The sequence below is a fragment of the Ostrinia nubilalis genome, chromosome 13, assembly GCF_963855985.1.
Source record: "Ostrinia nubilalis chromosome 13, ilOstNubi1.1, whole genome shotgun sequence".
Lineage (NCBI taxonomy): Eukaryota > Metazoa > Arthropoda > Insecta > Lepidoptera > Crambidae > Ostrinia > Ostrinia nubilalis.
This window is the reverse complement of record NC_087100.1, coordinates 7,890,060-7,906,792: the sequence shown is the minus strand read 5'-3', so window position 1 is coordinate 7,906,792 and position 16,733 is coordinate 7,890,060. Positions and strand designations below refer to the sequence as shown.

The following is a 16,733-nucleotide window of genomic DNA, read 5'->3' as shown; positions in this document are numbered from 1 at the left end:
TTTTACTAAAATAAACTGACTCTCGAGTGTAATAAATTACATACAATCAATATATTTGTTATTTAGGTGTATTTTATATTCCTGTTGCATAGACACTGCAATCGTGGTAATACCCAAAAACAATGGCACACAAGATCCGTAAAGTTGACCTCAATCGAACCCAGTTGCCTAACGTCTACTCGGAACACACTCGTCAATGAAATACTCCAAGGGTTGATCAATGAGACGCAAATGACGTCAGTGCCTGTACCACTACACCATTCAACGGCTTTTAATATCGCTTACTTACATCGAGATGTGACCAAATTGGAACCCAAACAGAGTCTATTGGTAGGAGGCAGAAACGCCAGTCTTACAAAATCGCTGTGCGTGCATCTTTGCTTCGGACGAAGTATAAAGCGTTGTAGTGATAGTATGAGAGGCATTCGTACCCAAACAGTGAGACGGTGTGGTGGTGCAAGAGAGTTGAAGATAAACATTAGTGATAAATAAAGGATAACTGAAACAGAAGTAAGTTTCCATCAAGTGACAGAAAAGTGATATTGATTTTAAAATGTGCGCGAAAATATTTGGGACTTTATCAAACAGTTGCAGTGCTGACATTGCACCAGTTTTTACTGGTGCCAAAAGTTGTAGATAATTTTTAAAAATCAGGCAGTACGTTGCGTCGTTTCCTGTGCTACAATATCTGTATTTAAAAATAATCAAGTGTCAGCTGTGCCTTGGATACGAGAGCTAATCCTCTCAGGTTCACGGGAACTTTCACTTTCCCTCGGAGGAAAGTCCTCCGTTCATTACGTGCAACCTAACGAGATCGCTACTGTTCTTGACAATAGAACAATGCTATTTAATTTCCTGTTTACCACGTTTTGATAATTACTGAATAATTTTTACATGATAACAATCAAAACAATGTCTAATCGCTTTATTCTTTTATTTATTTCAAAGGTTTTAGTCTGTGTAATTTATTATTTCTTCATAAACGGCCAATTATAAAATTGTTACAAAATTCGATATAAACAAGAGTAATATTATTTTTATATTTTTACATCATTATTTAAAATACTGAACTTTTTATGTCGCATTATAAATTAGATAATGTCTATTATAATTGGATTGATGAAACAAACACTTTCTTCCATTCAAGTCTCTTACTTTATATCACACGCTACTTTCCGCTCTATTGTTACGATTCAGTTAAGTTAATAAGAAAACTCCTAGATCTATTTGATGTATAAATAGGTGAAATTTGCATATAAGAGGACTCGTAATAAGTCGTTTCGTTGTGCTGTAACTCGTTGCATAAATAAACAAGATAAAAGCATTTCCGAGGTTGCGTAACTGTTACGCCGCAGTGACGCATCGGTCGCGACGCGCGCCGACTGCCGATGGGCCACTCGCGCCGGTTTTCGGTGACACTGACACCAATAACACTTTCGTTACAAAACAATGGGTGACACCAATCATCAATAATATTTTGCTACCATTGTTTAAGTGCTCATCTTCTTAATGAAATCAGATGATATCTATGTTTGATCTTTGCATTACATAACAAGCTTCAATTTCTCTGAATTTGTAAACTATTTACTTAATAACTGAGCCATGATTCAGATTTCTGTACACAACTTCGACTTATACAACGCGTGAGAGTGCTTTCGAGAGCCCACGCTAGCCTGCGCCGGCGCAGCCGCTAGTGCGCTGACATTATGGAGTCTTACATAACCCGACTGTCCGCAAAAGTAAAAGTGATTCTTCGCCTACTAAAGTTTCGAAACAAAGACATGCTTTAATAAACAAGGATTAAATCACACTTATTTTTTCCAGATCATGCGGTGGTTTACAGTTACGTGTATATTGTTACCGTTAATAATAGCGAGCACATCGGCGGAATGGTCTTGGGGACAAGAATCGAAAGCAGAGGGTAAACAGGAGAATGCTCAGCAAACTACAGACTTGTTACAAGGCGAAGAACTTCCGAAAGCTGAAGAGAAAAGTTCTGATTCTAACAGTACCGTTCTGGATGACATCGTAGACGAACTGATCAGCAGCAAGCAGGGCAGGAGTTTGGGCGGTTTCGACGACGACGTGTACAGCGATCCCACGATCAAGGAAGCCTTGGACGCAGGTGATGACGCTGAAGCAAGAAACCTCATCAAAGGACGCCTTTGCACTTTAGGACTCATTCAAGTAAGTATTCTTTAAAAAGTAGTTCATACTGAACAAAATAATAATAGCACTAATTCGATTCTACGTCATATTTGTTACATAGATGACTATGATTGGCATGAGCCAGTTATGAGCAATTACATTCGTCTTTATTTATTTGTAGTTTTAGAAGTAGTTTCAGTAATGATATTAACGTATTATTTAACTATTTCAGTGCGATGAAGATGACACTCAAGAAAAACGAACCTACTTGTCACCAGATGAACTTATTTATGCTCAACCTGTTGACATCAAGCCAATTGGCAAACCCATTGCGTCAATTCCCGTCCGTGGACCCCCCAGAGCCTATGGACCACCTAGGCCTATGCCTACTTACCACACACGCCCGCAGAAAGTACCCCCGAAAAGAGTCGGATACGGAGGTAACTTCCGCCCTGGATTCTCTGAGAAATACGGTGTCGCAGGAAACAACTTCCAGTTTTCACAAAGCAGCAGCGGAGGACTGTTTAATGGACATGAGGCGAATTACGTAACCAAACCACCTACATATGCCAACGATAGTCCTTACAACTTCGATAACAATAAACCAAGCTACAACAAGGGCTCTTCGCAATCAGGCACTAAAACAGACTCTGTAGTACAACAACATGTTCACCACCACTATGTACACAGTGATGGAGACAAGGACCCCAAAGTTATTATCAAACCTGTCGCTATTCCCGTAGGATCAGTAGGACACCTGGCGTCACAATCTCCTCAGACTTTTGGACACCAATCAAGCGATATTATCACAGCTGGTGGTGGCGACTACAGTAGCCTTAGTTCCGGAGGTTTCAAACCAATGACTGGAGACTTTGGTGGATTAAACAGCAAACCAGTATATGAATCTGACACTATATACGGATCCCAGTATGGCCACAGCGGTTTCAACAAAGAAGGATCTAGTATTTTAAGTCAGGGTCTGCCAAACCAGTACCAAAACAATTTATTCGAAGACCAGCAAAAATATGGTAACTCACTAGGATCGTATGGATCACAGAACAGTGAATTCTACAAAAAAGAACTCAATGTTGGTTCTGCTAACAATTTGTACAATCAGGGTGGATCATTCGGAGCTAATGGAGCTTACCAAGAAAGTAACCATGTGCCAAAGGCGCAAGGACTTGACTGCGTGTGTGTAAACTATGACCAATGTCCCAGCCAGGAAGTCATCGGCCGCAGAGACGACTTATATTTACCCATCGATCCTCGTAACAAAGCCAGCGAAATCACCGCGCTGACCGATGAACAAATTGATAACATAACCAAATTAGATGCAGCTGAACAGGCTAACCAAAATGCTACCACTGAAACCAAGAAAGTCAGCAAGAGGGAAACGAAAGAAGCTGATGATGACAAGGCTGAAGAAGCTTCGAAGCAAATTGAAGCAGTAAGTAACACCTTTTAATGACTTACATTAATCTGACACAATCATTGTAACTAACACTTATTTTGAAACCTTTCGTCACCATCCATTTAAAAACATATCATCATTTTTCATTTATTTCATAGACATGCGTGTATAAAACTGGGGTAACATTTGTTGCATTCGGAAATGTGTATGATCCGTATTTAAACCTGAATGTAACAGCTTTCAAAAGAAACACTAAACAATGGGCATTGACATAATTATATCTAACATTGGATTGATACTTTAATTATAACATTAATTTACAAAAGTAAATATCACTTCAGCGCCTCATTGGATTGGCCGGCTACGGCGGCAATGGCGGCAATAGCAACAAACAAGTGCAGCCCACGTTTGGTGTCTCTTTTGGGTTGCCCCAGCCTTCCCACGGCGGTTATCCTATCAATCCTTTTAACTCAAATCCTCTATACAACCCCTATGGTCCAGCACTTAACAGCGGAGGTCTAAACTTAGGTTTAGTCTCAGTAAATCCTCTTCTAGCAGTTCAGGTCACCAAAAATGATTATGGCGAAAAAATCGTCAAGCCCTTTGTTAATTTGCACGTCACGCCAAATGAACATGTAGTTAATAAACTATCTAATATATTTCATGAGAAAAAGTTATACCTTCTGAATAAGCATGAGCATCACCACCACTTCAATCCTCATCATGACCATCACTATCCAGTACCCCATCATCCTATACAGCCAATATACAGTCATAACCATCATAATCCTCCACCGCACTATTCACACCATGGGCCACCGCCAGTTTATTCCCCACAATACAATCAATACAAGCCATCGTATGGTCATATACACCCGTATCAATCTCACGAGCCACCTAGTTATAATGACGATTACTATGATGACAATGAAAATGTGCCTAATCATTATGATGATGGCGCTGATTATAATAATGTTTACCAAGGTGGATTTTATGGCCCTGGTTTTGAAAGAAATGCTAACATAAGTGCAAATGATAGACAAGGAACATACGCCAATAGGCATGGTTACTCCCGTTCCCTTTCCCTTCCTCAAAATAGACCTGGGGCTAACCGTGGAGGCCAAACTATCCGATTCCCTGAGAACAGGAAGAAGAGAGAAACCACGGTAGAAAAATCTGTTGAAAATATACAGGAGGTAATACTAGCCCTATCTGATATAGTGTATCATATAAAAATAGGATAGAATCACCTTTTTAAATCAGTCAATTACTATTTGATATCTGCTGAATATGTTTTTAACAATCATTTTAATTTCAGCGTCAAGGTTACTTCGGTCGTCCCCCAGTTCAACAATGCAGACAGAACCAGGTTTGCTGCCGTAGACCTTTGAAACCTCAAGCCGGAAACAGAGGCCAGTGTGGTATCAGACATTCCCAGGGGATTAATGGTAGAATCAAGACCCCATCTTACGTCGACGGAGAGAGTGAATTTGGCGAATACCCATGGCAAGCGGCTATTTTGAAAAAAGACCCCAAGGAGTCAGTTTATGTGTGTGGAGGAACATTGATTGACGCTAACCACATAATGACTGCAGCTCATTGTATTAAATCGTAAGTTCTTGCTAATGTTTTTACTTAGTGTTTACCATATTTATTTTCAAAGTTAAATCATTAAATGGATGCAATATTCAGTTAATATAAAAATATTCCCTTAATTATTTCAGATACAAGGGATTCGAGCTGAGAATTCGTATTGGTGAATGGGATGTCAACCGTGACGTCGAGTTCTTCCCCTACATTGAGAGGGACGTTGTCTCCGTACATGTTCACCCACTTTACTACGCTGGAACTTTGGATAATGACCTCGCCATATTGAAAATGGACCACCCTGTTGAATGGACCAAATACCCTCACATCAGCCCGGCTTGTCTACCTGACAAGTACACAGATTACGCCGGACAGCGATGCTGGACTACTGGATGGGGCAAAGATGCCTTTGGCGACTACGGAAAATACCAGAACGTGTTAAAAGAAGTCGATGTTCCGATTCTGTCTCACGGTCAATGCCAACAGCAGCTGAAACAGACCAGATTGGGTTACAACTATGAGCTGAACCAAGGCTTCCTCTGCGCTGGTGGGGAAGAAGGCAAAGACGCCTGCAAAGGTGACGGTGGCGGTCCCTTGGTGTGCGAGCGTGGAGGCACGTGGCAACTCGTGGGGGTGGTGTCCTGGGGTATTGGCTGCGGCCAGCCTGGAGTTCCCGGCGTCTACGTGAAGGTCGCTCACTACCTCGACTGGATTTCGCAGATTACTGGCAAATTCTCGCCATACTGAAGCGTTAAATCTATTTTGTAGACGCAAGGAGTCACAAATTGACTGAATGTTATATCATATTTATTATTAGGCGCTAGATTATATTTAATATTTATTCTTACTTTGGATGGTAATATCCAGAGACACGAGTAATCGCATAATGCAGATAAATTTTACAAATATATTAAATATTGAAATAAATAAAATGTTTATTACTTTTATACCTCCCACTTTTAACATAATTAAATATTAAATCTAGTAGGTAGGTATATTAATAAATTATGAAAGCACTGAACAATAGACAAAGTACAGCATATTAGAGCCTTCTTACTACACATTTTTACAAAAGCATTTAATCTGTCGGTAAACTTTTGACACTTACCATAAATGTTATTGCTTCGATGTTTGTTTTTGTTGTGCACTGCTTTCGAATTTTACTATTTACTGAGAAAATAATCAAGTCTTTCTGTGAATAAAATGGCAGGGAAAACTACAGACCGTAAAGGGAAGGGCAAAGAAACTAAATCGGCCGTTAACGAGTTAACAGAAAATCTAGCGGCGTTCACTTTGCCCGACAGTCTGCCCTGCTCCGAAGTAGAATTCCCTGTTCTCATCAAAAGAAAGGCTGGTGCTAGCTGGAAGCAGATACTGGAGGAAAGTGATGAGAAATTTAAAGAAATAGAAGCGTTTGCCGAAACCAAGAAAGAAGCAATACCAAAATCACCCTTTCTAAGTAAATAGCTACACTCGGCATCAAATAAATCGCACCCCCCTCGACAAGCACTTATCAAACGTATGCATCCCCACTTCCCACCAACGTTGGTAGTTGGTACCATTTGAAAGTTCTAAACTTCATTTCATTAAAGGAAAGGTTTTTACCCCAAAAATGTGTCTTTACAAGGATCCAGAGTCACTTCTTCAAAAAATAGGTAGTTACGCTATAGCCATTTTTTATGACTATAAAACTGTTAAGTTGGGATTAATCGCTATCCATCTGTTAAAGAGGACACGTGAGATCTTTATTTGGTTTTATAACCATAAAAATTGGTCTAATTGATCCCAGAGGTGAGCCCAAAGTGAGGTCTAGTTTCAAGTCACATTTATGGTATATGTTAATCATTTACTTATTTAGAAATTAAATGTATTTTTCTTTAAGGATATTTATTGGGCTTTCAAATAACACCAATATTGTTGGGGTACCATAATTGTGTCAGAAGAAAATCTTTAAAGTTCGCGTCGCGGAAGGTGCGGTTTATTTATTTTTATTTATTTAATTAAACTTTTATGCCAAAATAAATTTGTACATAAGGCGAACTTAATGCACTAAAGCATTTATTATTATTTGATGCTGAGTGTATTATAATTTCTCAAATTGAGTTAGTAGCTCATTATAGTCAGGTAAATCGCACATTAACTCATGATAAAAGAAACCTTCTTCACTTGCTTTCATATCATTGAAAAAGCTTGGAAGTTTTAATTGACAAAATCATTATATATCATTTAGAGCCTATTAACTACTTACCATTTAATTATTACTTAGACATATTAACACAATGAAAGCCTTTTCACGACACAGAGACTGAATGCGATTACATCAAAAGTGAAGTTTTCGAACATCTCATACCAGCTTTGGAGGAAACTCTGAATAAAGCTAAGATCTGGGAAGCATTATTGCGTCAAAAGTGCTTCTTCAATGGCATAGATCATATTGTTCAGGTAAAAACTGATACTGATATAGATAAAATCTGTGTCCCGTTGTTCCCCTAAAAATAATTGTGAGCAAAGTTGCAAATCAACAGCAGCAGTAGGCAAGTAGGTACAGTGTTCTGGGTGTACATACATATTCCAAACAGAAATCGGCAAAGCTGATACTCGTATCCCCAAATATTATGTTACAATATCCATGAGTCACGATGGGAACCATAAGTCGAATGAAAATGCAATGAAAGGTACAACATAGACCTCACATCTCTTTCGATTTCAGATTTTGTGGAACAATAATCCTAGATATCCAGAACGCAAAGACAAAAACGTGCATTTATTCAACATGCCTTGGGTACGTGCTTACCTCAAAGAGAAGTAAGTACTATATTCGAAAAAATGTCTTAAGAAATCGTTTAAGTACTTACGCCAAAGAAGGATCATGGTGGGCACAAAATACCAGAACTTATTTTTTCATTTCAGTCCACGACCATATTACCCCAAGTCGTGGCTGTGGCCCGAAGACTACGCTGCCACCTTGATACAAAAAACAGTCCGACAGTACTTCGTACAAAGAGAAGAGGAAGTCCAGGAGATGCGTGACTTCTGGAGGGTAAGTTCAAAACATTGTAGCCATTGAAAAAAGTCCCCACTTGTGTTTAATGTGACTACACAATTTTTGGTAAGCAATTTAAAATCCAAACATTGTAGCCATTGAAAAAAGGCCCCACTTGTGTTTAATGTGACAATACAATTTTTGATAATCAATTTAATGTGCGCAAATCAAAATCAATCAAGGTAATTTGAAAACGATATCCTGCCTTTGTAGGTACTACACATTTGCAAACAACTTCAATGAGAAATCGTGTCGTGAGATCATGACGGAATGATCGAGCTCTTTGGCGCTCCTTGGGACAGTCTTAGGTGCAGCAAACTGTAATGAGGGCTATCGAATTTGCTCTCACCAGTTGGCGCCACTGTAAGAAGGTCCTATCACTAGGTGGTGGCTGACAGTGGCACCATTGTAGAGTAAGGTCCTGCCAATCACCAGTAGTGCCAACCGGTGAGCGCAAATACGTTACCATTCATTGGTTGATGATGAAATAAGTAAATACTTTTATATTAATTTCAGAAACTGGAGGTGGAGCGCAATGTCCATGATATGGAAACCAATCCGTATTTAGCCAAGAAATTCGCATCGATACAAAATTTCCGCAAAAACTGATGAACTTAGAGATGTCTTAAATGACAGAATATTTTTTTAAACAGCTTTAATTGTAATCTAATTAATTAAACTATAAATACAGAACAAATGTGTGTTTTAATTCAGCTGCACTCCTTCATAAAGAGAGGGACTAACTGGTTTCCCAAGGCCCATAGTAAACTGGACGGTGGGTTGCTCACCGGGCTCGGCAATCCTTAGGACTCGGTTGGGGCTCTTGTTGTAGCTTAGAGGCATCACATACTCCTTCATAGTCTGGAATGAGAAACAAAATTGTATTAAACACCAAGCATACTTTCTGATGAAGATTGGGTTTTCTGTAACATGTTTTTTCTCAAAGCGTTGGTGGTAGGGCCCAAAAGATAAGGAGAGATTATTTTGATGTTCTTATATGCCAAATATTAGTCTTAGTTGAATGAAGATTTTTCATTTTTCATGTTGTCTTGCTGTCTGCTGAGACTGAGAAAAATCTGCACATACTTTCATAAAATTTATTTATATTGAATTATATTGTTAATTATATACCTAATTATATTTATACTGAAAAAGTTTGAAGATTTATACTTCTTATTTATATTCAAGATAGTCTTAAGAATAAACCCTAGTGGTTTTTATAGTCTATCGATATTATTAATGTACTGTGTTTTTTTCAATGATAAATAAATAAAAAGTAAAAAACTTAAATACATAAAGTAACATTTAGAAGATAAGATCAGTACTTAATTACCTCTAAACCCTTCTTTTCATGATCCTTCACAATAAACTGCTTCATTAATGGAGGCATTTCAATTGTGGTTGGTAGAATAACTTCTGGGAAATTGTGTTCCTTGGTTACGGAGGCCAACAGTTTGGCCTCTTCATTCTTGGGTATGAGCTTGTAGTCGGGCTTATATGAAGTGCGGTAGATTTCCGTAAGAGTTGGCAGTTTACGTCCTCTGAAAGTCTTTTCAACCCAGATGCGAACTCTACGCCGTTCCTGTAATGTTACATTAGAAACTAAGTTAGAGATCTAAAGTATCTTTTTATTTCATGTTGTAACTAAGATCAGCCTTTAAAAGATTTCATAAAACTAAATATGTATTTTTAAAAATGTTCAACAGTTTTCTCATGTATGCCTGTGGTTTGTGGTTTGATACCGCTATATTATGTAAATCAAAAGGCCTGGGCCCTTCCGTTCCCAGGACTTTCTTTATAAAGTTTTTTAAGTATTTATTATAATTTTAAGCCGCTATAAGCTTACAAATTGAGTGCTATTAACTTACACATTGCTCTCTGTTTTGATTGAAAACGAAGGCATAAAAGAGCTCGAGTTTCGAGTTCGAAGGGCATCAACAATATGCAAACACTTACCTCATCAGGACAAGTTTCCACTTTAACTATTTTCATGAAACTTGGTTCATGGTAGCGTTCGAACACGGATCGCACAATAATTCTTCCAACTCCTAGGTTTTTCAAACTTCCTACAATCTCCCACAAGGTTTTACCTTGAAAATTGGTGGTTCTTCCAACATATTTGATAACGGGAGAAGTCATTTTATGTTAAATCCAGTTAAAATTGCTCAATTTAGAATAAAATCTCACATCAAAATAGAGTTAGGTTAGGATCATAGAGAAAAGTAATACATAGGAAATAGAGAACCATCTCTGTCAAATTTTTGAACCTACTAATTGACAGCCTGGTGTTAAATTCCCTGTACTTAACCTACGTACGTAACGCTCACATACATACATAGTCCACGCACACATACATACATAAAGTCCACGCACACATACACACAGTTCACGCACACATACACACAGTTCACGCACACATAGGCCCTCATAACCTTCAAAGAATTATTGTTTTTTTGATGTACAATGTAGAATTTTTTCAAATCCATTATTTTAAAAGTATTTATCTTTATGGTGTACGTATTGTATTATTTTCAAAACAATGGATTTGGAAAAATTCTACATTGCACATGGAAATGCAAATAAACAAAAACTTTTCAATTTAATAATTTTACTTTATTTATGAACACACATAATATTATACACCAAAAGCGTCTTTTCGCAAAGTTTTCAACAACACTAAAAAAGCATTTGCACTTTGAGAAAACTCAGATCACTTGTGAACATAACAGAAAGTTTCTTCGCGATTCACGAAGGAACGAACAAAACTCCGATGAACCAGAACAGCAGCAGGTACGAAGGAATGAACTTGAATTTGACTCGACTCTTCAATACTTTAATAGGGCCACAGAACTCATAAACGATGGCTAAGAAAACAAGAATGCATTCAACCTAACAAAAACAACACCGGCCATTTTGGAGGAAAAACAAAGTTGCCATATGTTAAATAGTAATTTCTACTACTCTATTATGTAAATTATAACAAAAAATGTCACCGTTCAGTTTTAAATTAAAACAAATTAATTTCATTTTAAAAAAAGTTTTCACATTGTAATTAACAATATTCTGAAATATATTTTAATTAAGAAAAAAATGAAAATATGAAGGAAACAGGAGCAGCGACATCTAAAGCGTTTTAGGGTAGTTAAAAAGTATTGCTTCCTCATTGTTATAGCATTGCTGCAAAATCTGAAAAGCTTTTAAATATTTTAAGATGTGTTTCTGGAGTCTGGTGGGGTGCTCACCCAGCGTCATTAAGACTTTTATACAATGCTATTATAAGAAGTGTACTTGACTATGGCAGTTTCTATCTAGAGCCTTGTAATTTAGTTGGTTTAAGTAAATTGGATGCGATTCAATCTAAAGCGCTAAGGATTATAGCTGGTGCTATGAAATCGAGTCCAATCAATGCCTTGCAAGCTGAATGTGTTGAGCCCCCATTGAAATTACGCCGCCAATATTTATGTGACAAGTATCTTTTCCGTGTACTTCAATTTGCTGACCATCCTATATATAGCAAACTCAACAGACTTAATGATTTAATTGATACTTCCTCTTATTGGTCACGTAAATCTCCTCCTTGTGTGATTATTAGTTTTCGTAAATTTATATCAATCCAAGCCCCAGTCCACAGAACCTCCTTTCTTCCGATATTTTCTGTAAATTTTGAATCCCTTATTCTTACTCCGACAATTCATTTCAACCTAGACATACATAAGGATGACTACAATGCTAACATTAAGTTCAATCAGATCGTAGACGAACACTGGGGCGATTGGCATCATATCTATTGCGAATTTAGAGATGGGTTTCCACCCGGGTAAAAACCCACATGAGGGTAAAAACCCAATAAAAACCCGTTTCATTCCACCCGTGGGTGTTTACACCGGGTGAAAACAAATAATTTTATAATTATTTCAATTGGTATCTTTTCTTTATTTTTATTGAATTTTTCTCATTTAAGTTTATTGATTAATAAGTAATAAATCATATTTAACACTAATATGCATTTATATCGTGGCCAATCGTAAAATTGATCACCTTATGATGATGTGACCAATTATTTTATAAAATGGTGTTATTTCAAGAATCGTTGAACCGATTTAGAAGAAATTTAGTAGGAACACAATAATTTGTGATCATGGCAAGGACATGGAGGGGGGGGAGAAAGAAAAAAAAAAAAGTATTGGAATTTATCGACTGAAGTCGCTGTTTGGAAGCAAGTTTGATCGTAGTATGGAAGTTTCCGTACCCTGGTTAGGATTCCTTCTTAAATCCAATTTTTAAATGTATCGAAGCAATTACAACCTTAGTAGCTTGTGATTAGGGTGCAAAATTCTGTGAGAAATGCTTGAAGATAACAGATGACACTGACGTTTCTCGAATAGCCGACATTGACAGCTATGAACAGTATTGCCAGTTAGAATAAATATCAGAACATAAAAATTTTCAAAATTCAAAATTTCAAAAATTCAAAAACACGTCGGCACAGATACATAGTAGTATCTGTGCCGATAACGATAAATTTACAAAGCGATTCAAACCGTTATTTATCGTTTTTGTAGCGACTAACCTTAGCTAAAAGCTATTCGCGTGGCGCCGCTTAAAAATGATATTTAGTATTGTTTTACTCATATTTTACCCATTAATAAGTTCACGAATATCGGAATTCTTGAGATTGTAATATAAGGAGCTGTAGGGAGCTGCACAACAACTTCTTGACAGTCATCGACAGATTCAAAAGATCGTAATCACTTCGCAGCAGTTTTTAGGGTTCCGTAGCCAAATTTCAAAAAACGGAACCCTTAGATTCGTCATGTCTGTCTGTCTGTCCGTCCGTCCGTCTGTCCGTCCGTATGTCACAGCCATTTTTTTCCGAAACTATAAGAGCTATACTGATGAAACTTGGTAAGTAGATGTATTCTGTGAACCGCATTAAGATTTTGATGCAAAAATAAAAAAATAATAATAAATATTGGGGGCTCCCCATACTTAGAACTGAAACTCAAAAAATTTTTTTTTCATCAAACACATACGTGTGGGGTGTCTATGGATCGGTCTTTAAAAATGATATCGAGGTTTCTAATATACTTTTTTTCTAAACCGAATAGTTTGCGTTACAGACGCTTGACCAAACGCTAGACCAAAGTGGAAAAAAGTTGGTCCCCCCCCCCTCTAACTTCTAAAATAAGAAAATGAAAAATCTAAAAAAAACATAGTATGATGTACATTACTATAAAAACTACCAACGAAAATTGTTTTGAACGAGATCTAGTAAGTAGTTTTTTTTTAATACCTCGTAAATCGTAAACCGCTTCATACAAATAACTTAAATTTAAAAAAAAAATTAATTTAATGGTACGGAACCCTTTGTGCGTGAGTCCGACACGCACTTGGCCGGTTTTTTTTAAATATTAGTCATAGCACAGGTCATAGTAAAAAATAGGCCGAAACTGTTAAAAACTTCAAAACTGTAATTAAAATAATAATAAAAAAAAAACAAGCACTTTACTAATAAATTGGTCATCTAACTCATCGTTAATACTAAAGGGAAAGAATAAATCAAATAAATAAATAATTTGCGTATTCTTATTTTCAACTCACTATTTTTACTGCGCTTTTAGCACCATGCATTCAGGAAAATCTGCTTTGGGCATTTCAATTACCTATAATATTTTTTTTAATCCAGTAATATTTTAAAGTATTTGGATTCTGAATTTCTGGCCTATTATAAATTTGTATAGTTAGCTTAATATGTTGAGGGAAATAAGAAGACATCGTTATCAAAAAATCAACTTCAATTTATTCTCAATTTCTTATTTTGTTACTTTACGGAATTTACGCAATACAAATGTTGTAAAATATAATTACAATAGATAACAGTTATTAAATTTTAAATGCAGTATTATTATTATTAGTATATTAACAATGTCATGGAGTAGTCCAAATGCTGCTGACAACTATTGTTGAGTAAGTATGCCATCATCGAAAATACATTTCACTACATACTGAAAAGAATAGAGAAGTTTCTATTCTAATGGCTGAAATTCTAATACTATATTCACTAAATGAGGGTTTTTATATTGAACTATGGATTTAATCCAATTATACAATAATAAGCCCTAATTTAAATATTCCAGGCAAGTTTTAGGCATTTCATACGCTAATCATTATAAACAGGCTACATTAATAAATCATGAATAATTTTGATAAAATACCATCGAAACTTTTCTTAGACATAATGCCATGACATTGAATGTTTACGATGGCGTAAAAGTATTATAATTGTAACAATACAAAATTTAAAACAGAAAATTCAATTAGGTAGGTGTACTAATACGTAAGCAACAACCCCAATCTAAATTAACAATGACGCAATTTAGATAATCAATTTAAGCATTCCAATAGCATTATTAATTGTCACCTTTGGTGGCGATATCCGTATACCTTTTGCTAAGTTAGGATTATAGTGCACGCGCAGATGCACGGTAAAGCGGCGCCCTCGACGGCCGCGGCCGGAGAGCGCCAGAAGAAGCTAACCTTCTCGCATCAGATCGTTTCCATCCCCACGAGTACAACCATATCGGCTAACCATTCCACACCTGATAATTAACAATAATTCAAAATTGAATAATATTTTTTTATCGTTAGCTAATAATGACAAACGTAACGTAAAACATGGAAACAGACCGATCGTAATTTCCTACTGTTATAATTCTGTACAACAGTCACATTCCGTTGGCAAATAATTAAAATTAAAATAAATAATATTTAATTTAGCTATAAATTGCCTAGTTACCAACCGGAATGGGCTTTGTGAACACGCAGGTGGTGAATAACAAATCCATTCTTACATGGGTCCGCGTATGGCTACAACGGCCCGCGATTACACATTACACTATAACCTAAGCGATTGCAATAATAATAATTTAAGACAAATATTTACACATCATCACCGATATCCACAATTAAATAAGAAACTTAAATTAGAATAATTTAAGATAAGATAGTCGGGATATACTAATAATAGGAATCAGTCATTCAGTATCAACAGCGGTCGGTATAGCTGATGTCGTCTCGTAAACATCCTCCAGAGGAGCGCCGGGCGCGGGCCCGCGCGGGTCGCTGGCGCCGAGCGCTGCGGCCGGCCCGCGCCGGACGATGCAGGTCTCAAGGACGCCGATTCTTCTGGGCACGAGGTCACTCATCGCTAAAGCTTTCTGGCTGGATGGTTTTCGTGCTCGATATGAAGGCTTACAGTACCCTAAAAGTGTGCATACGCCGTGCGGGGGGCGGGGTGCGGGCGCGGGTCCCGGGAGCCGCGGCGGCGGCGCGGGCACAACTCGAGGCGGCGCCGCGCCGCCGCTTAAGTCGTGTCCCGCCCGTAGGTGCCGATGCGGACCTCGTCGATGACGCGGGTCCACTCCAATGCGTATGACTCAGGGTCTTCGAGGTAGTAAGTACGGTTGGGCTGCAAAGAAGAAAACCATAGGTTATATACTGATGTAAGATTTTTCGAAACTTTGTAAAGATAAAAATACGATGAAAAGAAAGACATCGCAGTAATAAGGCTTTAAAGCAACTCACCGTATGCACTAAGAATATTCTGAAGTTCTTGGCTTCCACGCGTAATTCAGGTGACCAGGGTATTTCACCCTTGAGCACCATGTTGGTGGGGTCCACGTAGAAGAGCCGGGGGCCGGTGGTGAGCAGGAGCATGCGGCGTCTTGGAAACAGTCCCTTCCGTTTGTCCACGTAGCCGTGTTTCAATATTAACTCTCCGTCGACGAACTGGTGCCACTTGTTGTCTCTAGCTTGGATTTCCAAACGACGTCGTTTTTCTTCAGGGCTGATGTCCAATATGCCTAGAACAAAGAAAAAAACTTGTTACAAAACACTTTTATACATTACTTTACAAAATATTTAAGACTTATAATACAATGCTATTGTAATATCCCCATGTGATAAAAATAATATCCGTAGCCATAATTCATGCATGCATCGACACAATGAAGAACATTATTATCAGCAATGTGCAGTGCGCGCTTTGTCAGCTGATCATAAGGTCGTTATTCAATAAAGATCGCTGGGCCGGGCTCATTCATGATTTCATGTCATGGCGCAGGCGGCCGAGAGCGTGGAACTCCGACGCAGCGCGCGGCGCGCCGGAAGGCTGACGTCATGCCTACTATAGAACCGTAAACCAAGAACTGAGGACGTCCGTTCCGAATTGTGAATACCAGCGAATGCGATGACGCAGAATTGTGCATGCACCATATGGGAAGATCATGTGTCTGTACCATTTACACTTGCAAGATATTATAAGTAATTATAAGGAAATAAATTGTTTCAGTTATTGGCAAAAAAAGAAACCGTAAAAACGGAACATTACGGACTCGGTTCAGTTATGAAACAAGACGCGTATAAATTTGCTAAGAATTTAGGTCACGGACGCTCCAGTTGCCTCTTACTCGTCGCTTCACTGCACTCGCTCGAGCCTTTGTAATTGTCTACATCCATGCACTAGAACCGCTATCTAACGATAAC

At 37.8% G+C, this 16,733-nt stretch overlaps 4 protein-coding genes across 6 annotated transcripts in view; 2 read left to right on the top strand and 2 right to left on the bottom strand.

Annotated features, from left to right (window-relative positions):
- Positions 1-399: 399 nt before the first annotated feature.
- On the top strand, positions 400-6,078 carry LOC135077507 (uncharacterized). Its single transcript, XM_063972063.1, has 5 exons — positions 400-510; positions 1,825-2,187; positions 2,381-3,595; positions 4,878-5,170; positions 5,284-6,078. Exons 2-5 carry the CDS (start codon positions 1,828-1,830, stop codon positions 5,891-5,893), a joined length of 2,478 nt encoding a protein of 825 aa, XP_063828133.1. The 5' UTR covers positions 400-510; positions 1,825-1,827; the 3' UTR covers positions 5,894-6,078.
- Positions 6,079-6,262: 184 nt separating this feature from the next.
- LOC135077150 (IQ domain-containing protein K-like) lies at positions 6,263-8,798 on the top strand. The gene is made up of 5 exons (XM_063971703.1): positions 6,263-6,605; positions 7,449-7,588; positions 7,857-7,951; positions 8,057-8,186; positions 8,706-8,798. Exons 1-5 carry the CDS (start codon positions 6,350-6,352, stop codon positions 8,796-8,798), a joined length of 714 nt encoding a protein of 237 aa, XP_063827773.1. The 5' UTR covers positions 6,263-6,349.
- A 25-nt stretch (positions 8,799-8,823) lies between these two features.
- On the bottom strand, positions 8,824-10,394 carry LOC135077151 (uncharacterized). The gene is made up of 3 exons (XM_063971704.1): positions 10,146-10,394; positions 9,523-9,771; positions 8,824-9,050 (listed from the first exon to the last, which is right to left on the bottom strand). Exons 1-3 carry the CDS (start codon positions 10,326-10,328, stop codon positions 8,895-8,897), a joined length of 588 nt encoding a protein of 195 aa, XP_063827774.1. The 5' UTR covers positions 10,329-10,394; the 3' UTR covers positions 8,824-8,894.
- Positions 10,395-13,966: 3,572 nt separating this feature from the next.
- The window catches only part of LOC135077506 (3-phosphoinositide-dependent protein kinase 1), a 99,305-nt gene continuing 96,538 nt past the window's right edge, over positions 13,967-16,733 (bottom strand). For all 3 annotated transcript variants that reach the window (XM_063972062.1, XM_063972061.1, XM_063972060.1), the window contains 2 exons: positions 15,774-16,051; positions 13,967-15,657 (listed from right to left, as the gene is read on the bottom strand). In XM_063972062.1, the coding sequence (XP_063828132.1) occupies positions 15,553-15,657; positions 15,774-16,051 (383 nt within the window). In that variant the 3' untranslated portion in view covers positions 13,967-15,552. The remainder of the gene's footprint in view (positions 15,658-15,773; positions 16,052-16,733) is intronic.

Bases quoted from the DNA above. Each gene is read 5' to 3' on its own strand.
- LOC135077507 (XM_063972063.1), top strand. From the start codon at position 1,828: ATGCGGTGGTTTACAGTTACGTGTATATTGTTACCGTTAATAATAGCG. The intron at 2,188-2,380 runs GTAAGTATTCTT...TAACTATTTCAG, and splicing joins GCACTTTAGGACTCATTCAA to TGCGATGAAGATGACACTCA. The intron at 5,171-5,283 runs GTAAGTTCTTGC...TAATTATTTCAG, and splicing joins GCAGCTCATTGTATTAAATC to ATACAAGGGATTCGAGCTGA.
- LOC135077150 (XM_063971703.1), top strand. From the start codon at position 6,350: ATGGCAGGGAAAACTACAGACCGTAAAGGGAAGGGCAAAGAAACTAAA. The intron at 7,589-7,856 runs GTAAAAACTGAT...TTTCGATTTCAG, and splicing joins GCATAGATCATATTGTTCAG to ATTTTGTGGAACAATAATCC. The intron at 8,187-8,705 runs GTAAGTTCAAAA...TATTAATTTCAG, and splicing joins AGATGCGTGACTTCTGGAGG to AAACTGGAGGTGGAGCGCAA.
- LOC135077151 (XM_063971704.1), bottom strand. From the start codon at position 10,328: ATGACTTCTCCCGTTATCAAATATGTTGGAAGAACCACCAATTTTCAA. The intron at 9,772-10,145 runs GTAAGTGTTTGC...GTAACATTACAG, and splicing joins TGGAAACTTGTCCTGATGAG to GAACGGCGTAGAGTTCGCAT. The intron at 9,051-9,522 runs GTAATTAAGTAC...TTCTCATTCCAG, and splicing joins ATGAAAAGAAGGGTTTAGAG to ACTATGAAGGAGTATGTGAT.